The sequence below is a fragment of the Phaseolus vulgaris genome, chromosome 5 (assembly GCF_000499845.2).
Source record: "Phaseolus vulgaris cultivar G19833 chromosome 5, P. vulgaris v2.0, whole genome shotgun sequence".
NCBI lineage: Eukaryota > Viridiplantae > Streptophyta > Magnoliopsida > Fabales > Fabaceae > Phaseolus > Phaseolus vulgaris.
Window position 1 is genome coordinate 5,452,941 of NC_023755.2, and position 25,454 is coordinate 5,478,394.

At 30.6% G+C, this 25,454-nt stretch overlaps 1 protein-coding gene across 1 annotated transcript; it reads left to right on the forward strand.

The window, feature by feature from the left end:
- Positions 1–370: 370 nt before the first annotated feature.
- LOC137834971 (uncharacterized) lies at positions 371–4,315 on the forward strand. Its single transcript, XM_068643248.1, has 3 exons — positions 371–977; positions 1,388–1,735; positions 3,144–4,315. The coding sequence occupies exons 1-3, from the start codon at positions 663–665 to the stop codon at positions 3,636–3,638; spliced, it is 1,158 nt and encodes a 385-aa protein (XP_068499349.1). The 5' UTR covers positions 371–662; the 3' UTR covers positions 3,639–4,315.
- Positions 4,316–25,454: the final 21,139 nt, after the last annotated feature.

Genomic DNA, 25,454 nt, shown 5'->3' on the forward strand with positions numbered 1-25,454 from the left:
AAAAAATAGTATTTTTATTGTAACACTTCATTCTATTATCCTCCTCATCTCGATAACAATAAACACCGTACGCAAACAAATCAAACTCATAACAAAAGCATACAAATGATCAAGCAGTACACATGACTTATCATCCAGTACCACCAAAGAATCAACAAACATATATTTTGAGAAGTTATCAAGATATTCGTAGAACTCAAATATCGAAAAAAATGAAAAAACTTTAGTGATGGAAAGAGATAGTAATTGATCAAAGGTGGTAGGGCAATCCCCATGGGACCTAGAGGGTGGCATGGGGAATAGGTTAGCTCGAGAGAATAAAAAAAAAATAAGTAAAGAGTATAAAAATGTAACGACAAGAGTGAGTCCCAAAGCAAGTGGAATAAAGCAAATAGACAACCCAACATGCGAGTTTGTATTATATAATAATGTCATTTCTCTGCCGTTGAACAGATAATCTGTCGCTTTTGTCTCTTTCCCATCACTTCCTCACTCACACAAACACAAATACACACACTCTCTCTTTTTAACTCCCAAACCGCATTCACATTCATAGCTCTTCTTTTCCTCCTTCTGCTTCAATATTTCTCTCAGCATCTTCTCCTGCATTCAATTCAATTCCATTCTCTCTTCCTAATAATCATTACTCTCCAGACTCTTACATGCCCCAAATGGGTTCTAGAGCACGTTGGCGCCAGAGTTGGGCTCCACAGCCTTTGACACCCTTAATCGAAGGTCCTGGCCCTGAAATGCAAGAGGAGGGCACCAAGAAAGAGAGCTCCTGGGAAGTCATAAGGGAATGGTTCAGAACTCAGAAGATCTCCCCAGGTGGAAGCTTCTCACAATCATTCTATGGAACCATTCATGCCAAGACCCAAGATTTAAGGCTTTTGCTTGGTGTCTTGGGATGCCCCTTGGCCCCTATTCCCTCAGCTCATGATCCCACCCTTAGCATTCACATCAAAGACACCCCATTTGTAACCTCTCTCTCTCTCTCTCTCTTCAGTATGTTACCTTTTTTGTTTAGACAGAATTTAATGTAGTTTTTTTGGTGCTTTTAATGTTGTTGTCCTATCATAACTAACGTTTTATTTCACTAATTTGTGTTGATCTTTTAACCAAGTTAAACTATCAGAAAGTAACTTAAGAAATACACAACAGAAGCTACTATATCTAAGTTTTGTCCTTTTTTTTTCCTTTTGTATACAACTGAAGTTGTTAGCTTGGATGTTTTGGTAGCTGCATTGTGGCTAAACTTGCAGCCACATCAACTACTTGTGGCAATACTTTTTTTTACATGATTAAGATTTTAGAGTTTGGTACTATTAATTCCATTCTGGTGTAGGATCTGGTTAGGTGACATTTTCCATTCATGTGACTTCAACAGGAAACTTCAACTGCCAAATACATTATCCAGCAGTATTTGGCTGCCACAGGGTGCCTAAAGCAGCAAAAGGACACAAAGAACATGTATGCCACTGGGACGGTGAAGATGATATGCTGTGAGACAGAGATTTCATCTGGGAAGAATGTCAAGTGCTTGGGGACAAGAAGCAGTGAAAATGGTTGCTTCGTACTTTGGCAGATGCTACCTGGAATGTGGTCTCTTGAATTGGTGGTTGGTGACCACAAGGTGGTTGCAGGAAGCAATGGCAAAACTGTGTGGCGGCACACGCCATGGCTAGGCACACATGCTGCCAAAGGCCCCCAAAGACCCTTGCGTCGTATCATTCAGGTATAACAAAGAATCAAAATCACTAACTAAAAAAAATAGATCTCTTTAACTAGCTCATAATTTAATTTCCTAGTTAATGCATAGAGAACGATCTAAAGCTTTTTTTTTTTTCTTTTCTATTTGGCTATTCAACTTGATTTGGTAGAGTGCACATTGAGAATGAGACCTATTCTGCTAAATATGTTAAAACTTGTCTTAGTACAAAGAGAAAAATTAAAAAAGAAAAGGTCATTTTGTTCACTGTTTTCTTTGGCATGATGCGAAACAAAAATGGAGCAAGTTGTGTTGATTTATTGGTGGTTTGTTTGGTGGGTAGACTTTATTTGTTGGAATTGTGGTTTGGGGGACATAGCCTAGGAATGAAAGCATGTTGTACCAAACAAATACAAAGATTGAAAAAAAAATTGAAATCCCAATGAATGAAGGGTATATATCGAGCTGACAATGATGGAGAAACTGTCCCATGCTTTACCCTACAATGTGGACTTGTTTTCTTCAAGAATTAGTATACTTCCATGCCACGTGACTGTCAATCTGACGTCATGTATGATTATTTTTATGGCTCATGAGTCATGATCTTGGGATTGCCACTTATTGCAGGTGGCTATGGCTACCTTGGATTATCCTTTTGCTTTAACTTTTCCTTTTAATTCTGCACTTTAATCCACAGTGCTTCCTCCACTGCATTATTGCCCCTGCTTTCATGCTTAAATATTCCCTTTTTCATTTTGTACTTCTTTCACTCTTCACCTAATGTTTGGCATTGCATAGGATAACGCACCTTCGTTTATCAACACCAACTTTTTATTCTTTCAAAAACAACTGTACAAAAAAAGTCATAAAATGACAAAATAAAATTCAATTAATGATTTTTCGGACTGTTATAGATGTTGTGATGTAGCATTCTTAAAGCCAAAATTCCTAGCTTATACTATTCTCATCAGGGAAAAGAAAGTGTCACAACTCATAATATCTATAACTTATCATACATTACCATTTCTTTCTGTTTATTTCTAATTAGATAATAAAATAAAAAATGTAAAAACTTATTTGGGTAAGTTATACACACCATGGGCATTCAAGTATATCCAAAATAAGACACAGACGAAAATCATTTACTTATAATTTCGACTAGTATATAATAATAGCTGAACTTTTTAGAACGAAAGTGTTTATAGATTGTTAAATAATTTCTTTCTATCTATATTAATGCGTGAGTTTGTTTGTGTTTATTTTAAAAAATAGAATGTTTTTAAATAAAATAATCAAATTTGTAGTTTTTTAATGTATTTGTCTAGTATCGTTATTTTAAAAATAATTACTGCTTTTATTTTTTTTAAATGAATATACTATGTTTGAAATTTATTTCTTTATGAATTGCAATTTTCTAATTTGCTGTGCACTGCAGGGTTTGGATCCAAAGACCACAGCCAGCTTATTCACAAACGCGCAATGCTTGGGCGAGAACCGAATCGGGACCGTTGATTGCTTTGTGCTGAAGGTTTCAGCGGATCGTGCAGCGGTGGTTGAACGGAGCGAGGGGCCCGCAGAGGTGATAAGGCACATTCTCTACGGTTACTTTTGCCAAAAGAGTGGGCTCCTCATATACCTCGAAGACTCTCACCTCACACGGGTCCCAACGCAGGACAATGATACGGTGTTTTGGGAGACCACAATAGGAAGCAGCATCAGCGACTACAGAGACGTTGATGGTGTTCTCATAGCCCATCAAGGGCGCTCCATTGCGACAGTATTCCGGTTTGGCGAGCTCTCGATGCAGCATAGCCGAACCCGGATGGAAGAGATTTGGACCATTGATGATGTGATGTTCAACGTGCCTGGACTCTCCATGGACCATTTCATTCCTCCAGCTGATATCTTTAACAACATAAGTTCTCCATGACAACCTAACTTTATTAGAGGGGTTTGGTTTACTTTTTTTTTTAATTATGCTTTTTCATTTTTGGAATTTGAAATAATTTTGATTTTGGTCTCCCAAATTTAAAAAGATTTTTTCAGTCACTAAAATTAAAAGAAAATGGTTTTAGTCCTTAAATAATAAATTTAAGAAATTAAAATGAGTTTTTTTATGAATTGTAGCTTAGGATATATGGTTTAAGCTTCAGGGTTTTATAGGGTTAAAAACTATTTTTAATTACTTAAATTTAATGTTTAAAGACTAAAATTATTTTCTTTCTATTAAAGGGACTAATTTCTTTTAAATTTGGGAACCAAAATCAGAATTATCTCAAGTTTCAAAAATGGAAATCATAATTAAACTTTTCTTCTTTTTTTCTTCTTGGCAATGTGAATTGTAGTATTACTTAATTTTGGGGGTGGTATAATCAAAAGGATTGGTGGGAGAAGGTGTAATTTTACTTTTGCCTTTGTTCATGTTTTCTAATGTAAGGTTTTAGTGGCCACTAGTTAGTATGTGTTTCAAGTCATTAAGCTCAAATGACAAATTCAAGGTGGGGTGGAATAAGTTACTAAATTCGTATAAGATAATGATGGCACATATTTATGTACTTTCATTTGGAGAAATTTGTGGGATATTTGATCAATTATGCCATTTTAATATGCCTTGTATGAGTTATTATAGGTTTTTTATATTTAACTTTAACTATTTTATGTGAATAATAATAAAAAAAAAACCTTCCCATCACACTTTTTTTCACCATTTGTCTTCTTCTAAGTTTTATTTTTTTTTTATGATAAAGTTCCTTCATTTTGATTTATCCAACATTTAAGAGCATATATATATATAGATGTACAAATAAAATATGACTTAAAAGCAGATAAATATAGTGTATCAACTGAAACACGCAAAATATGAATTAAATTATCCAAAAGAAAGTTGTTTTTGAAAGTATTATTGATTTAATTATTGTGATAATTTTAAGAATATTAATTTTTGTGTGGTAATAACGAACAATAAAGAGATGCTTTGGGGGGGACAAACTTAGGAGAGAATAATCTGATTATAAAAGAGAGAAAATATTGAATAATAAATCAGAAGTAATAAATTATATAATTATGATATAAAAAAGTAATTGTCTTTCTAATGAACTACACCGGATACCCTTCATGTCTAACCATTCAAATCATCATAAAGTTTTGATTTAAAAGTATACAGTTTATGAATATATACTTATAACGTAACTTTTGTCAAACTTTTATTCAATTAGATATTAACATGCGTAATAGTTTTTTATTGAATAAAAGTTAAAAAAAAGTTCATTTTGTTGAGTTTTATAATAATGATTTTAAAAGGTATACCTTCATTTCTAATTTGTTAGTACCATGAAATTTTTTTAGATAGACACTAGTGCAAAAATACCATTTACGATAATAAATTTATAACGCTTTTACGGTTAAATGCTATCTATCAAAACGCGGTAACATTTTTTAAATTAAAATAAGTGTAAAACGGTGGTTTAGGGTTAAACCGTCGTTTTAAATCAAAGTTGCTTGGTCTAAAATGACGGGTGTGGTGGAACCACAGTTTTATACTAAGCAGATTTGGTGTAAAACGACAGTTTTACATAGGAACTGCCATTTTACACAAATTTGATTACCCTAATTCGTAGCGCGTCACTTACGCTTTTCGCATTTCCTTTGTCTTCTCGCATTGTTTCGTGTTTTTCCTTTGTGCTCTCTAGTTCTTCTTCATCTTCGTGCTCTCTGCTCATTGTAAGTTTCTTTCATTCACTCATTTCGACGTCCTCCATTGCTTATTTGTTTCTTTTTTTGTTTCTCTTATTCGTTTATGTCTCCATTGGTGAAGGTTTTCTCTGTTGCTATTACTGTTTCGTTTCCTTACACGCTGTTTTCATTGGTTTCCTTGTGCCTCCATTGGTTCTTCGCCGCTACTCTTCACCAATGTTGCCTTCACGTACAAGGTTGGTGGTGTTTTTATTTTTTTTAATATTTTTTTAGTATTATTAATTTGTATATTTTGTATTTATTATAATTTGTATTTGTATTTATTTTTAATTTATATTATTTTAGTTGCTAGGTTAGAATAGAATTATTAAATTGTTAGATTGTAAATAGATTTAATACGTGTTGGTTATCACGTTATAAGTTGAAATTTTTTTTTGATGATATTATTGAAGAAATAGAAAAGCATGGACCCCAATGAAGGTTATGTGTTATCTTCCCATCATTCCAAGGATGAAGCGTTTGTTTGCAAACCCAAATGATGTTAAGAATCTTAGATTACATGCAGATGAGAGGAAATATGATGGCATGTACCGACATCTAGCTGATTTTATTCAATGGAAGAAATTTGATGATGAGTTTCTAAAGTTTGGTAAAGAATCAAGAAATATCCAATTTGGTTTAGCTACAAATGGAATAAATTTGTTTATGAATCATAGTTCATGGTCTGTTTTACTTGTTATTTACAACTTACCTTCTGGATTGTGCATGAAGCGAAAATACGTGATGTTGTCTGATATCCGGTCCAAGACAGTCAAGAAATGACATAAATGTTTATCTAAGTCTCCTAATTGAAGATTTGAAGTTAATGTGGGATCAGGGTGTTGAAGTATTTGATGAATTTGCTGATGAAACTTTCAAGATGCATGCCATGTTATTTTGCACCATCAATGACTTTTCAGTATATGGTAACTTATCAGGGTATAGTGTTAAGGGTCATAAAGCATGTCCAATGTGCGAAGAAGACACCTCTTCTCAACAATTGAAACATGGAAGGATGATAATATATCTTCGGCATCGAAGGTTTCTTAGAAGTCATCAGCCTTACAAAGGTTGAAAAAAGCCTTTAATGAACATCAAGAGACTGACAGTCAACCAACTCCATTAACTGGTGTTGAGGTTTACGAAAAGGTAAATAACACATATCACACCTTCGGTAAGTCAAAATAGAAGTCATTTGTGACAAACATATGGAAGAAAAAATCAATCTTCTTTTATCTTTCGTACTGGTCAAGATTTAAAGTCAAACATTGTATAGATGTAATGCATGTTGAGAAGAATGTGTGTGATAGTTTAATTGGTACACTTCTTAACATTAACGGGAAGACGAAAGATAGTCTAAATGCTCGTTTAGATTTGATTGAGATGAAGATACGAGGTGAGTTGACACCGATACAAATTGGTAAGTGTACATATTTGCCCCCAGCCTGTTATATCATGTCAAAAGATGAAAAAAATAAGTTTTTGTCAATGTCTAAAGGGTGTGAAAGTGCCATAAGGACATTCCTCAAATGTGAAGAGCCTTATGTCAATGCAACATTTGAAGTTAATTGAGTTGAAGTCTCATGATTGTCACATCTTGATTCAATAGTTGCTACCGGTAGCTATTCGTAGGATCTTACCAAAAAATGTTAGACATACCATAAACCGTCTGTGCTCATTCTTTTCTTTCATTTGTTGTAAAGTCATTGATCCAGTAAAGTTATATGAACTTAAAGATGAAATTATTGTTATCTTGTGTGAATTGGAGATGTTTTTTCCTCCATCTTTTTTTTTTACATCATGGTTCATCTAGTTTTGTATCTGGTAAGAGAGGTTAGATTGTGTGGAACAGTGTACTTAAGATGGATGTATCCTGTTGAGCGGTATATGAAAATTTTGAAAGGGTATGTTAAAATCGTCTAGAAGCTTCAATGATTGAAAGGTACATAGCTTAAGAAAGTATTGAATTTTGTTCAGAGTACATGTTAAAAGCAAATCCAATAGGTCTTCAAGCCAACTCATGGCACCATAGGCGTTCTATAAGTAAATGTTTACGTGGTGTACATGTGGTAAGCAAATCTCGATCAGAAATCTTGCAGGCACATTTGTATATATTAAATAACACAAATAAGGTTAAACCTTACATAGATGCTCATAAAGCCACTGTGAAGGCAAATATCCCAAGACAACCACAAAAATGGGTCTTGATGGAACATAATAAAACTTGCATACCTTGGTTTAAAGACAAGGTGTTAAAAGATTAAATTGCATCAGAGACCTTGACCTGGTTAGCTGCTGGATTGAAGTTTGATGTCATTTCTTGTACAGGTTACGAAGTGAACAATTGTCTATTTACACGAAGTTTATGGATGAAAGGACTACTATTCAAAAGTATGGTGTTACTCTTGAAGCTGAGTCAATGCAATTTTCCACTTCAAAAGATACAAATCATGTAGTTGGATCAATGACATACTATGGTATTATAAAAGAGATATGGTAGGTTGACTATAGTAAGTTTTTTGTTCCAGTGTTCAAGTGTAAATGGGTTGACAATAAAAGCAGTGTTAAAATTGATGAATTAGGATTCACATTAGTGGACTTTCGAAAGATAGGTTATCAAGATGAGTCATTTATAGTGGTTCAACAAGCATCTCAGGTTTTCTACGTCAAAGATCCTTTGTCAGAAGATTGGTATGTCGTTTTACGCGAGAAAAAACAAAGGGAGGCTATTGAGGATATTGGAAATGGTGACCCTCATTCATTCAGACCAATGATAATGAATAAAGATGACGATGTAGTTGATGATGTACATGCAACCCGTCAAGACCAAAGTGAAGGAATTTACATATGGTAAATAATTTAGAAATATTTTTTATAATACAAATTTAGAATTTTATGTATTCGTTTTATATGATTTTCTTTTGATACAATTTAACTAACTTTTGTTACCTATTTTTTTAACACAGATATGGATGACAATCAAATTCCGATTTCGTATATCCCCTCTTTCGGACAAGCCATCAGAGTACCTACCAGACTGAAGCGTCTCTCATTGACACGTGTTAGTGGTGAGAAGACATTTGTCAACATTGATGTGAACATTGGAGTGACTTCTAATCCTAATGTTGAGACTTTCAACAACTATCTTGGAGTTGTTGCTCGTGAGAGGCTCTCCATATTGTTTAATTCATGGGATGATGTGTCTGAGGTTGATCGAAACATGCTCTAGGAGAATGTCTTGGTAAGATTTACATTATTATCGTTATCATATAATGCTTTTTAATATTAATTGATCAATTTTAATTTCATGATATTATTTTGCAGACACATTTTGAGATCCCTAATGTGGAACCACTGAGATTAAAGATTATATCTAAGATCGACATTAAATTCTGTCAGTTTAAGTCAACATTGACGACGAAATATGTTTTTTACTGTTATAAAGGCCAAAATCCTTGTTTAAAGTACAACAATATTGATGAAGAGACGTGACGTCTTTTTGTTCAAAGTCGTGAATATGAAGCGTGGTTGGTAAGTGAAGTTACTTAACTATTTTATTTATGGATCATAATATTAATAACTTAATATTATTTGATTCACTTTGTTTATTTAATTTATGACAAGATCGTCGGAAGAAAGCTCAAGACACAACATTAAAGAATGTTACCCTACACCTAATTTCTTGTTCGGGATATCAAAAGCTTGAGCAATCATTGATGATGGAAAATGAGCAATCCAAACAGGGGACTGCATCTGAGATTGATACAGGGGTTAGTGAACCTTCATCACCACCTTCCCACCATGAAAAATGGAAGATGACATGAATTAAAAAGTCAGATGCATATAGTTTTGAGCAATCACGGATAGTCTCAGAAAAAATTGTAAGTTACTTTTATTCTCTTTTAAAGCATTAGTTATATTAAAAAATTATATGATTTTGGTCTCTTATCGGATTCCTTTGTTTAGCAAAGCTCCCAAGGTAATTGTCTACCTCAAGGTCGTCAAGATATCCTGGTTGAAATAATTGGACGACTTGAGCACCTTAATCTTGTACGTGCAATTATTTTTAATAATTTTTTTAAATCATTACTAAAAATCCTTTTTTTTATAGTTTCAATAAAACAAACTCCTAAAATTTATTTAAATTAAAAAAAAATCTATCCTAAAGAGTTATTACACCAAACTTTATGAACCACAAATTAATTTTTGCGCACATTAATTAATTACATGGTTATTTTTACCATACAACGAATAATCAAGAAGCCCCTCTAATTTTCATCTCATGAATCTTGTTACTTTATGATCAAAAGTATTTCATCTATGATCTGCTCTCTATAACGTTCATAAAGTTCCCAGATCAAAAACCAAATTGAAAAAGTATATCATTTGATCAATAAGAAGTGATTCACTCACTTTGATAAAGTATTTCTTTATATGATTTCTCATCAAAAGAGTCACTCACTTACATATCATCCCAAATCTTAAAAGAAGAACAAGAAGTGTTGTTTTTTTTATACATTTTCCTTCAACTATTTTCTCACTCTGTTAACACTCACACTTTCTAAGAAAAAAAAATGTTAATGAAGTTAATGATAATCATGTATCCAGCATATACAGCAATTTGGTAATTCAAAATCTATTTCCTAAATTCAAGTTTTGGTATAGATATTTTATTGTAACAAGTGAATCAATCTTTATAATTTGGTGTATAGTAGATAATATATCTTCAAAAAAGCTAAAGTCAAGAATAGAAGTAAAGTTGTTGAAATGAGGTAAAGTTGTGCAGACACAGAATACATAGGGTTATAATATATGTAATGTTTTAGATCGAAACCATATTCAAAAGCTTATACAGTTACGTATATTATAAAGTATTTGATTAAAATATATTTTCAGGAAATAACTTTTGCTTTATCCACAAAATCATGCATTGTTGTTAGATATCTCCAAAAGACGAAGACCCTTTAGGTAAAGAATGGATCAAGGTTTTGAAAATGAACCCATGTATTTTGCGTACGATCAAGGTTAAAAGGAAAAGGAAAAGGCTCATTCTTTCTACACCCCCATGACTCCATCTTCCACCTCCACAAGGTATGGAAAATATAAAAAAACTTTATAAAATTTTCGTAATTTGAAAGTTAAAATATTTGGTGTTGTATTTTGAATTATATAATTTAATATTATTTATTTTCAATGTTATTTAATATTTTGAATTATATAATTAAAATATATTTCTGATAACGCGAATGAATAATTTGAAATGTTAAATAATACTAAAAATAATAATACTAGATTGTGTTACACAAAATGTTACATAATTTTCTTTAACTTTTTTGAATTATAAATCTAAAATTAATTTTTCTCTGAATTAGTTAATTTAAACTTTTTTTTTCTATAAAAACAATTATTTAGGAAGTGTTTATAATTCAGAATTGAGATTTTCAATTGGTAATAATTTGGTAATTTATTTCCATAATGTGTAGATGGCTATGCTCATTATCATGATATCAGCGTTATGTGGGGCCAAGCTTTTTCATGAAGCAAAACGGTTAGTAAAGAATTTTGAAACCACCTCCAATAAATATGACCTAGTTATCCTCGATTCAATGCTATGTGCTCTATATAGAGTAGAGTAGGTGAAATGGGAAGTGCAATGGAATCAATTATATACTCTTTTTTTTTGGATTATAAAGTACTTTCGGATTAACTATTTTTTTTTATAGAAAATAAAGTTTTGGATTCACTATTATTTTTTTTAATCAGATATAAGAATATTTCATAGTATATAAATAAAAATAAATCTAATTAAGTTTATAAGGTTGAGTTAAATTTAAAATAGTTATACACAACTTATTCTATTGAAAATTTGTTGAATTTATCAAGTTATCCGCTATCGAGACGTTATTGGGTCACCCTTAAATATATAGTCTTATGCTCAAATATAGAGAGATAAAAACATTTCATTATATATAAATGAGTGTAAATCTTACTTTATGAGTCAGTTTTATAAAATTGAGTTATACTTAATATCTTGAATGAAAAGTTTTAATTTTGAATTTTATGATATGTTATTATTTATTTTTAATATCATCTAATATTTTAAACTAATTCAAAATGTTAAATAACCGTAAAAATAAATAATATAAGAATTATGCAATTCAGAATGTAACACTAAAATTTTTCAACTTTTGAATTATATAATGTAAAAACTTTCTAAATTATTTAATTTGAAGTTTTCCTAACTAAACTTCATGGGTTATTTTTTTGACACTTTTCACACCTTATGGAGGTCCAGGAGGATACCATGGGAGTTCAGGAAAAAAGTACATGGGCCTAAGTGGATAATTGAAAAGGCCCAATATTGTTTCCTTTAGGCAGTTTCTTCCTGCATACCTACATTTTTCTTCCTGCACCCCACAATATTGTGCAAAGACAAAACCATTCTTATATAAAAATTGTACATTTATTTTTTTGCATTTTGGATTACGAAATTTGGTAAATTTTCGGATTGGCGCTTCCAGTAAAATTTTGGATTGGCGCGTCCGATAACCTCCCAGATTGGTGCTTTTAGTAGTACATGAATGACAATGTTAATACAAAATAAAAAAATACATAACATATATAATTAAAAAAATCATTCCAGATTTGTCAATCCGTAATTCAAAATATGTATTCTGGATTCAAAAAATCCATAATTGAAAAAATAATTCCAGATCAACCAATCCGTAATAAAAATTAGGCTTCTGAATTCAATAATCCTGAAATCAACAATTCATGCAAATTTTGCTTCTGGAACACCCCGTCATCCGGAAAGCAATATGATTCCCTTCCGGATTGATAAATCCATAGCACACTCCCAGATTCCAATTTCAAATAAGAGGTGAAGGTGAGTTTCGGGATTATAAAATTGTGGTGGTACAAGAAGAAAAATGTAGGGGTGCTGCCTTTCCTTTTTTGTGTGAATTCCTGGGCCTAAGTGTGTTTTCAATTCGTCCAAAAAGGAAAAACCATTCTACTTAGGATGGTTACTATATTCATGAGCTGACGTCACAGTAAAAATATCCATGGTTGAAATGATGAAGTGCACTAAGATAATTATCAACAGTAAAAAATAAATTCAGTTTAATTTTTTTCTAATTATTTAAACCCTAAAATTCTTCCTTTCTGATTATTTTAAAATTCTGCATGATTTTTTTTTTTTGCTTGTACTATGTGTAACAGTTTCTTCAATTGTTGGATACAGATTATGTTATGTATTTGTATCATTAAAAAAAGTATACATTATTGCTAGGATTATGGTAAGGGAATAAAAAAAAAAACCTAAGGAATTCGAATTTAAAAATGTTATTTTTTCATCTTTATTTTTTAAAAATAACTATTAAAAATAACATTTTTTGAAAATATATATATTTTTTCTTATTTTTCTTTTATAAAGAAGAGGGAAACTGATTTTTCTGTGAAACAAAAAAAAATTAGTTATCAAAATGCTCAAAAGAATTGCGCCAATCCAAATCGGCTTTAATTATTTGAACTTAGAAATAGCGTAGCCAAACCCATTATGGGTAATATGGATTGTATCTAATATAAACCAATTAAAAATAAAATTATTTTAATTTACAAAATTTGTTGAAAGTGACATATATTCTTTCTACTTTTTGACAGCTATATTCTTTATACTTTTACCTTTATTTTACTTTTCTATTATTTTATATTAGTAGTCTTAAGTGGAGTTGGTCCAATTTTACATAATTGAGATGGGTTAATTTTAATCAAATTTAACCCACTTTAACAACTTTAGTAATAAAGTTATATTACTTTTATTGGATTATTTAATGTAATAAATTATTTTTCTAAACAAATATAGTTAATTATAATTTTTTTAATAAAAATATCATGCTTCTCTTATGTCCCTAAACATTTAAATAAGTATTCTTAAAAATATTTATGGTCAACTAAGTATACATCAATAATAAAATAGGAACCATATTCATGATTCTGATTGATAATTTTTTCATCAACCGATTTTTAAGTGTTGAAAAAAAGGAAAATATGTGATATAAAATTTTAAATAATTTAAAATGTGAATGTAATTATCTAAAAGTGGGGGTTGTGTTTAAAGGCATCTTTTTGTAGCGGCATGAGTGAAACTAATTTTCTTCTATCATTAAGATAACGTGTACTCTTGCTTCAAAATCAAATTGAGCTGCAGTTTGGAAAATAAAATTCAAAATCATAATAATAAATTTTAAATTATTAAATAAAAATAATTATAACTTTTAAAAGAAAATATTTATTACTTTTTTAGTATTTATATTTATTAAAATTAGCGTCACTTAAACTAATATTAATTTTATTTATTTGATTATTTATTTAAGTTAGTGCCAATCAGATTGATACTAATATAATCCATGTTTAAAATTTATTTAAGTTAGCATTAACTAAGCGATACTAATTTATATACTATGAATTTGTGTATTTTCGTGACAATGTATAAGAATTGTAGATTATACTTAATCTAAAGTCTTAAATATAAAGATGACAAATCTTGTCATTCACAATTTCTATTTCTCACTTTTTTATATAAATCTCGTCACACTCATCTCCTTCATCCACATTCATCTCTTACATCCATACACGTCTCTTTTATTTTCACTCATTTCTTTCATCTACACTTATCTCCTTCATCCACTACAAAAAAAAAAAAACTTACTTAGTATTTTATTTTTGTTTAAGATAGATGCATTGTATGAGTTTTTTTTTAATTGATTGTCATTAGTGTCAGCCTCACAAACACAAATTAGATTAATATAAAAAAAAATGTATGATGTAGTGGCTAAACTAACACTAAATTACATAAAATTTAAAATAAAAACGGTACCATCTTGATTGAGACTAAATTGCTTTAATTAAAAATCAATTTAAAAATCATCACCAATGTTAATAAATTAGCATCCATGATTTTAGAGTTTGTTGAATGTGTGACATAACTTTAATGTTATTAACTAATTAGTGTTTGACTTTTACTTATCAAAGTTGGTTTTACTAATATTATTTATATATTTTATTATAGTATTACGAAATCGACCTTTAAGAGTAGAGCCATATCCATAGATTATGTTAACTAAGTTAAAGAGTTTATAAGTGTACAAGAAAAAATAATTCATACAAATAACACGTTTTACATTAGTTATAGGTGAGTTTTTACATCAGTTTCACAATATATATATATATATATATATATATATATATATATATATATATATATATTAACGATGTAGAAAGTGGAACACATTATAATCAATTGCAAAATCGATATAAAGTATACAAATATTACATCAAATTTAAACACTGACGAATATAAAAGTGTGATTAAAAGAGCCAACTTAAGAGTAAAACAAGACACATATAACATCGTCACCTATTACATTGGTTACCTTCTTGTAACCGATTTAAATTCACATCCTAGGGTAAAAATTTAAGTTGGAGCTCCTGCCTATTATATCGATTGTGGTTACAACAAATGTAATATGTAGCATTAATTTTCTAATATTTTTTTAATTTTATTATTTTCTCCACCTATAATTATTAAACATGTATACCATATTTCTAGAAAAATATAATATTTTGTATTTATCCAACCTTAGCAATAAAAAAACTTGTCGAAAAAAATATACTTAGAAAAATAAAGTCTAGCATAACATAATCAAAACTAAACTAGCAATATGAAAAGACAATGTCTATGCACAATTCTAAATCATAACATGTTCTGACTTCTTATGCATATAAAATATTTTGCCCATTCATGACAAATTTATTCTATGGTGTTTATGCCCAATGATTTGCTATATGCAAAAAGCTAAAACACAAATAAATTAGTCTTAGTAATGACATATATGAAATTTCTAATAAGTTTTTTCAAAATATTTAAAGTGTTTCAATACTTGTTGGTTCACATCCAATGCATGACATAATAGCCACATTCAAAACTTCCTTGTTGCCCAATGCACGGTAAGATTTGAAATTAAACAAAGTTAATTTATTAAAAAACTAAAAAAAACTAGAATTTAATAGTTCAAATGAAGAATTAAATACCTTAGGATAAACCCAACACATATTATGTGATGATAAAGTGGATATATCATCTAATTGCACTAAAAAGAAAGGTCATTATAAATTTACAATTATATAAACTAGATAACATATTATTTCTTAATTAAAACATAACTCTGTACCACATTTAAATGTAGCCAATTTTACTTGCCCATTAATAAAATGGGTCATGTAAATCTTCTTTCGAGATTCATGAATCCATTGTTAAATGTAAGTTTAACATTCCATTTTTTTTATTCCCAAACTTTTGTAAAGATTGTTGCTCAAAAGAAACAATAAATATAAACATTTCCCATGTTGATAATTAATTGCTTCATATACCTACATTATTAATATAGATACAATGAAAATAGTTGATCTCATGAACATTAGTTCGTTAAATAACATGTAAAGGTTTTAAAGTGGGCTTACATAAAGTGTTGAATGACTGCAATGTTCATCATTTGATTCCCTTGGATGATTTCAAAGATATCCTGCATGTTTATGTACAACAATATACTTCTATTGTCAATGCCAAACACTATGGCATCCTAGGGAATGACATAACACGTATGGAATAATTTATGTGAAACCCTAACCAACTCTTGAATTAGATTAACATTTTGTTAGAGTTATGACTGAGGCTCAATTCTTAAATCACCATCAATTGGGGCATTTTTTCTCCTCAAAGGGTTTTGTAAAACATATTAATAAACATTATGTATCAATGTAAATAACATTAAGAGAAATTAATGAAATATACATGTTAATTTTTTGAACTGACCTTAATCATATGTGTATGCCATGCAATGGATGTTCCATGTGTCTCTCCCACTAGTTTAACCTCTATTGTGGGCACTAGAATTGTCATACTTGCATCCCTAACTTCTTCAATCACCACTCTAGTGAAATCATCATTCATGGTTGAGTCTCCTAGATACACTCTCCCAATGGTTACTTAACAAGGAGGTACTTCTCCAACAAAAAACCTACATCGATCGGAAATATCAGTGTGTGTTTCCTCTTTTTCTAAGTCCTCAGTAACACAACTACTTTTTGTGCTAACATGATCATGAGATGGAAGTACATCTGGATAAATCATATGATGTTGCTAAGAGATACCCATGGACTCTAATCGCTAGTCGAACTCATGTCTCAATAGTAACTTATGCTTTTATCTGCTCAGTTAATTATGGTTTCAATCTTTGTATCAATTGTGCAACTAGTTGCTCCATCAACTTCAATCTTTGTATTAATAAACTTAGTTTCCCCACATTACATGATGCATATACATTCACCACCATTATATTTGCCTTTGATTTTATGTGCTTCCCCATTACCGTAATAAAACCTTTTCCTTTCATATGATTAACATAACTAAAGGCTTCCTTATGCCACATCGTTAGCATGCTCCCTGCCCCTTCAACTCCTTCATTATGTAGCCACCCTATGTTGTTCTCACCCCACAGGGAGTAACACTTCTCTTCTGACACTAAAGTAGATTTTGTTTCCTATATACATATTAGTTCCACTCCCTCTTTACCATTTAAATTCCTTAGATATCCCGCCTTAGCTCCCCCACCAATTCCTCTAATGTTTAAACTTATAATTATCATAAACACCCTCCCCCCCCTCCTCACATCTCTTCCTACTCTCAGAGTCCCTTTCTTCCATACTTTCCATCTCGCCGATAATCTCTTCCACATCCCCCTCACATGTTATCCCTATATGTTTACCAATCTCCTACAGTTTTATTGGTTCATCTATGTTAACCATGCATCGGGACCTTCTATTACAGTTAATAATACCACTATCAGATATAGGACTACACAATGAATTGGAAACTAACCTGGATTTGCCGTAAACATCTGATAGATATCTCCACCGGACTTCCCTCCTCGAGCCAATTCTTCTTCTCCAACGAAGTTTAACAGCACGGTTGCATCCTTACTTCGTCCCCCTTCCATTTCACCTACACCAAGGTTAATAGATTCAGTCTGCGAGCCTTCAAGCGGAATCAATTTCTCCTCTCCTATGCGAGATGCGTTGGTGCAGGGTAACGTGCTCTTCCACTATTCCGTAGGTTGCGGCTGCACCGATCGACAAGCTCTGGGTTCCGCCGTACGTGCTTCCATCAACGCACACTTCACAGATACACTTACGACATCACTTTCGCTTCCCAGCTGCCTAACCTCATCAACTCCATCTTCGACCCTACCCCCACCTCCCCTTCTCTAGGATAGTTTAGAAGGTGTATGGGCCTGACTCGTATTGGGCTTAGAGTGAATGCTTTTTACAGCCTCTACAGCCTCAACCAGATTTGTGATTATGTCTTGGACCAACTTAGGGCTCACACATTGCTTCCGTCATATTTGTTATAATGTTCACCTGCGTTGGCATGTCCATCTCGTTAGGCTCCCCACACTGAGATGTGACTGGGTCTAGCAGTTTCCATTCTAGGCTTGCCCTTTGCGCCACCTCCACTTCCGGTTGTTGCCACTCTTCTTCAAGATTGTTCCCTGAAAACAAAGTCTATTCTACATATGAACCCGTCGTGGATACGCTATTTGACAAGTAACTGGGATTGTGGTTGCCCTTGCACATACCTTCAGACCCACATATAACTTCTTCCTCAATGACTATAGACAACACCATTGATCTTTATATCTTTATTCAAATTTGCTTTACTGCATCGAAGAAGCCTCACACGAAACCTAGCATACTCAATGTTTTCCCAATTCTCAGTGGCTTTATCGACTGATACAAGAGAAGCAACTTCACCTACCACTTTTGCAAAGCAGTCTTTGTTCCATAATGATATAGGGAGACTGGTGCATCTTGCCCATATAGTTTTATGGCCAACAATCAAGTCTCTAGACCATGGGTCAATTAGATCGAAGACTCCTTCAAAACATTCTTTATTCAATTTTATTATATCCTCCATTCTTTCACCTTCATTTGGTATCAGAAGAACCATATTATCCCCCATATATCTTATTTTGATCATGCTCATCCCTTCTTTAATTAACTCATCATTGACCTGATAAAAATCCATCCCTTGTGCCATATGGCCAATGGTGCTACTTTCCATCCATGGCATTATCTGTTTTTGAGTTGCAACAATAGGACCCTTCCACCTCTCATGATCAGGGGTTCCTTTAACAGTTTCTGCGAATGATTTTTTCTTTTTCTTTTCTTTCCAGACCTCATTGTATGCTTTCTCCCTTGTACCCTTTCTTACCTCCTTATATTTTACATCCATGGGACTGAAGCTTTTATTCTTTCTTACCTCCATATTCGAACCTGACTCATCCCTTCTATGTCTTGGTACATTTACATGTAGCTTCATGTTACCAATGTAAATATGATCCAGATCCTTCTCCAAACGTGCTACATTTGCTACCTTGTAGAACCTTATGAAACCAAACCTTCTCCCCCACCTATTTAATCTTCTGGAAATGAAAACTTCCTTTATTGTAGCTCATCTCTGAAAAATTTCTAGCATGTCATATTCTCCATACCCATGTGGAAAGTTTGAGAAGAAAAAGGTTGTGAAGTGCCTTGCAGCTTGAGGCTTCCTGCGATCATTCTGGTAGAGCCCTCTTGCCATTGTTGTATAGAAGATAGAGAACAAAGCGTTTTTTTGTAGAGAGAGTTATGTGTAACTTATACAAAAATTAAAAAGTTCAATATAACAATTACAACACAGTTGTTTTTTTTTTTTTTTTTTATGTCAGGTACTCCTATAATTTGTCAATTTACGTCACATGTAAAATTAACCTAAAATATTTTTTATGTAATCAATATTAATGTTGAATTGCAAATCAATATACAAAGAAAAAGATATTTCATACTAGTAAATGTTAATAATTTTGATTTTTGATGCCACCATTAATAACATGCTAATATTCATTTTTTAGAAAAGCTTACATCTAACAATCTTGAAATTGAAAAATATAAAATAATGTCTGAATTTGAGAGACATCAAAATAATGATGTGCTAACCATGTATAATAAAAAATAGGAAAAGGTATGGGACGAATAATTTTCCTTTTTTTTTCTTCTCTTAAAGGAAGAGTTGGATACTTATTTGTTTTAGCCTTGCTGATAGGATCCAAAAAGGGAGAACACAAATTGTTTATTGTCACGTCTATTCACAATGAATGCTATATTCTTATAAAAGAAAGAGGTTAAAAGAAAATGCAAGTGATGATGAAAAGAGAATCGTTTTGCATTATAGTATTTGTTAATAATTTGAGTGGCCTTAGTATTTTGTTGTATAGATTTTGAAGTGGTAACCCATTGTCTCTAGTGATAATGACTATATGCATCTTACTGTTAACCCCACCACGTGCTTCTGTCTTATTTGGGATACCATTCACCATCCAATCCAATTTCATTTGACTACTTTGTAGGTTTAAAAGTGGTGATTATGACAATGGAATTAATGTAATATAGTGTCTTTTTTTCTTCTTCACTTTTTTTAGGAGATTTGATAACATAAACAATGTATTCCCTTATTCACCCCTCCTCCTTTTTTCTTTCTTTCTTTTCATTATGAACTAACCATACCCATCAAATGAAGGCATGCATACATAGATTTGAATCTTTTAAAGTGATCATATATATTTTAAAAAATAAATTATTCTCAAAATTGTTTATTAGAAAATTAATATACGACTAAAACTCGTAATATATATATATGCAAATTTTGAAATGAAGATTTAAATACAATTTTATTTTTTAAAATTCAAAATTTTGGTATTCTTTTTAAGTCGAGGGATTTGGTCTTCTACTTTCGAAAGTCTATAATTTGAATTTAAATCTCAATCTTAATATTTTTCATTTTATTTTATTTTCGTTCAAGACCTAACATATTTATTTTAAAGTATCACGAGAAAGATGTAATTAATTAAAATTAAATAAGTAAAAAATATAAACAAAATTGAAGATTGAAATATAATGACAAATTTTAAAATGGGTAGTCAAATATGTGTATTTTGAGATGAGAAAATCAGAATCGTGGATCGAGCAAAATAAATAATAGAAATTGTATTTTGCCCTAAAATTAATTATATTATTTTTTTCATTTTTAATTAATAATCATTATTGTATTGTTTTTAATTCCCTTATTCTTTTAAGGTAAAATTAATTATTATATAGTCTTTACAAGTTATGTCTGATGTTAATGCTAGATATGCTTATGTGGATTGTCTCGTTTTGCATTGGTTCATCCTGTATTTTGTTCGCAAATCTTTAATATGGATTATGGGTTGATTTTGTTGGTCAGTCCCTATTGTTGTCCAACATAAGGGTTGGTGTGTGAATATGCAGTTTAATTTGTATTAGACTTTTTTTAAAAGAGATATTAATTTATCTTAATAAAATTCCATTAATCATAAAAAAAAAATTTGTTGTTGAAAAATTGAATTTTTTTGACCAGTTTTCCCAAGAACACATACAATAACTATTTTGGTTATGGAGGCAAGAGTTATACGTAGGAGGATAAATGATGTTTAGGTTGACATAACTGTGTGTTATTTTTAGAGATTGAAATTAAATTTTAAGTTGTGAGGGTTACGCGAGTTGGCTCACCCGTCCTATTCCTGGCCTGCGTGAGTTGTGGGGCGAACCTTAATGGGCCAGCTAGATAAAATATCCAACCCGCCTCACATTTTTTTTCTATTGGATCGCAAACCGACATGTCCCGTATTGTCATTCCTAGTTAATGCGTTACAACATTTCTTACGTTTTTTCTCATACACTCTTGTAATTTTTCCAAGCTTTTTTTGTGAACCTTTACACTTTTATAGGCTCCTTTGTGCACAATCATTCTAATTGAAACTAATTTTGAAGTATCTTGAATAGAATTAAAGATATGTTTGTGTTAAGTTTGATCAATCTGATTTGTGAAACAAATGAACTTTATAATAGAGTTGTTGTTCTCTCTACAAAAAAATTCACCATTAACAAGCTGATTGAAGGCTCAACAACATAATGCAAAAAAACGAGAACAAGTTAGGAAAGTTGGGAAAGGAAGTGGAAGACCAACCTCAAAGCACAAATTGAATAGGAGAAGAGCGCATCATTCATGAAGATGGTGTGGCATAGTGTGATAATAACAAAATTCTTTTAGTATAATTTATGTTTTATATGTTATTCGAGAAAGAAAGTTGTAAAATATACTTGTTTAAATAATATAATTTATAATTTATTTTTTATTTATTGTTTTTCTTTGTATGTATTTAGTCTAGTCCTATTTTTGCTTTTTTATTTTTTATTTTTAATATGATGACACATGTTATCTAGTATGAGTTTTAATAATAAAAAAATAATATAATTTAAAAGTATTCATGTTATTATTAGTAAATAACTCGAAAATATGTGAAAATCTTTTAGCTTCAAATCTTTAAGGACGATTACAAATAAAAAATATTTAACCTTAAACCAAGATGAGCATAAAGAAAAATTGAAAAGATATTGAGTAACATCTACACCTTATTATTACTTTAAATTTAATCATATTAATTTATTTATATTGAAATGTGATTTATAACTTAATTCTTTTTAATTACAATATTTTTAAATAAATTATTATGCTATCATTTGTTTTATCATTTACCCTACATCTGGTTTTACTAATTACTTATCTATTCATTTCAGAAAAAAAAAACAGATTTAGAAGTAGTTAATACAATTTAAAAGTAAGATCTAGAATTTAAAGTTTTGGATATAATTTCTTGAGTGACTTAGTTTTGTAATAATTTAATCTTAATTGTTTTGGAATGTATGACAATTATATGATGATAAAAGAACGGAAGATAAGATTAGACTTGAGTAAAGCACAAACACCATGCATAAGTGGAGGAGGCTTGGACTTTCCACCTCCTATTGTCATTTTATTTTATTTTAAATTTAAAGTTCAATTCCAATTATATGAGTTGAATGTTGAATATTAATAAATCTTCATTATTTTTTTAAGTTATGTGTAACATACAAACATTAAATTTTTTATTCATACCATTTTTTTTTGTCATACCTCCACAAATTACAATTTAACCAAAGTGATAGTAAATATCGAAGTTGAAAAATTGGTGCGAGATTCAATTGCTACATTGCCAAGCTCAAACCGGGTGTCTGGTTTACAATGTTTTATTAAACTTGTTTAGTAATGAAATTCACCCATGCTCATTCCTCACGCGGCAATGGTAAAAGCTTTTTATAGTGTGGTTTTCTTCCATAGATTTTTATGAAGATTTATTGTTTTTTTCTTCAACAAGAAAAAAAAAATATGAATCATTTCAGGGATTGTCCAATCTTTTGACTAACTAAAAAATCAACAGAAATCAAACCAACAACTAGGCAGCTAAAAAATAATTCTGAAACAAGCTATCACAACAAGCTCAACCTTCTAACAACCAAAAAAGCTTTCCACAAAGCTCAAACGGAACATCCAAACACACCAAAAGAGCTAAAACAACAAAAAAGAAAACTACAAAGCACCTGTTGCACCTAAACAATCAAGAAAAGACTTCGGTATCCTACAACTCACGAAGCAAATCAACACCAATCCACAGGGCAAAGCCATACAACCCTAGACTCACCAAAGAACTGCTTTAAACAACTACTTCATAGAAAACCTGCACCGAAACACTTCTTTCAACCAAACTCTACTAAAAAAACCCAAAATAAACCAAACTCATCCTAAATAATTCATAATCACTTAATCAAATTCATACAAACCAAAGGATCAAGACACCAATCTGAATAAGAAAAGCAAGTTGATGGAACTTTAGAAGTTACCCAAGATCAAACCATCAATTGAACCAATGTGAAAATTTCTAAAATATCAACCACACCACCTTTAAAAATGTACTAATTCCTATGACTCAAAATTCCACTTACTACTGCAATCCAAACCATCCCCCAAATTGCGTTGATATATTCAGATACACTACTCATCTTAAACTGAAGAAATGAAGAACTGAGTCATGATTGTCAACAAACATCAAATCTAACCAAGCGTAGCACTAACCCCAAATTAGCCAAACTATTCTACACTCAAAAAACAAATGGCAAGTTGACTCCTCTTCCACCCCACAAATGCAGCACAAGTTGCTTTCGACCACTAACTCTCGTCCTTCCAAGTTGACCTTAGTAGCAATTTTATCTCTTTAGGCTGTGAAATGAATTGAGGGCAAAACTTTAATCTTCCAAAAGTTTTCATACACTCGTGTGTTTGTTGGTGGTGTACAAAATTTCTCCTTTTAATTACTACTATAATTCAGTTAACTAAAGTTACTAAATAAATTCACATTTAATTCAAATAAAAAGGTTCTTCAATAGTAACAAAAGTTTTAAACTATTGTTATTTAATTGGATATCAAGTTGATATATATTTCCTTTTTTGGTTAAAATTATAATTCTGTAAACATTAGTTAACTTTTTGCTGTAGTTTAAAACTTTTCATTTTTTAGTTTTATTATTGAGTTTATTTTATTTAAATTTAGTTATTATTTTTTTTAAAAAATTATTGTTTGTTTTAAAATTCAATCAATATTTTACTTTTAAAAAACATTTCAAAAAAATACGTATTTAAATTATTTTAACATCGATTTCTAAGTTATATGAAACTATCAATCGTATCATAACATATTGATGGAAAAAAAATTAATTCACTCTAATAATTAATAAATTTGATTAAATCAAAGGTAAAGTTACATTAAAAAAACACTCTATATTGGGACGTATATGTAGCTCTCAAAAGCTACATAATTCAAGTGCTTTAATTAATGAAGTTATAGAGATAAAACTCTAAGTTTAATACTTATAGTTACTACACATTACACATATATTTATGGAGTATTGGAGTCATGAGAACTCCAACTGAAATAGACTGTAACACTAACATAAATCTTTGGTTTCACGTATTCGTTAGGGCAACGAAGTCCAATGATTCAGTAAAAAGGGTGACATTATAATTTAAATTGTAATTTATAAAGGTGCTTTCTTTACTCTCAAAGACATAGACTTTGTGGAATTGCATTAAATCTTCTTTATATATAAACAAGTACGAGTATATGTTTAGACAAATTCCACTGTAAATACTTTTGAAGAAAAAAAAACGAAACAAACGTCCTCTTAAGTTAACACCTAGCTTATACACAAGTTAAATAAAATAAAAAATTGGAAAAATTATATAGAAGATTTTTTACAAATTATTTTATCATATACTACAAGAAAATCATGAAATAGAAACTAATTTTAGAAGAAAAAAAAATTAGTTATTATAGTGACTAAATTATTTAGATTCTAAATTTGGTAGCCAAAACTTTGGTTAATAATTAGATACCAATTTAGAAACCATTTAACAATAATAGAAACTCATTTAGAAACCAAATTTTTTTATAATCTCTAAAATGGTCTCTAATTTAGTCACTATAGCAATTAATGTTTCTAAAATTGGTTTCTATTTTATGATTTTCTTGTAGTGATATATAAATTAATTTTAATTTACAAAATATATTTTTCTCTAACAAGTCTTTATATAAACTCGTCCAAACATGTTTTGAGTTTTTATTGTATCAATTAAGATAACATGTCTTCGGTTTCATCTATTTTTATTAACAAATAATTAATTAAATTATAGGAGACACTTCATGAGTGTCCTAATTTTTTTTATATGAATTGAAACATTTTTTAAATGTTATTTTAATTCAATTAATTTATTGTGAATAAAACAAAATTGGCAATTAAGGTATTTTTTTTTTCTTATAAAAGATGAGGATATGGTAAAAGAATGCAATTAGGTTTGAAATGATTTGATGGGTGTGAGAATAGAGATGAAAGAGAGAGTTTGTAAAAGATGGGAATTTCACATAAAGATGGGGCCCATAAAGGAAGGAATATATTCATATGGGGAATA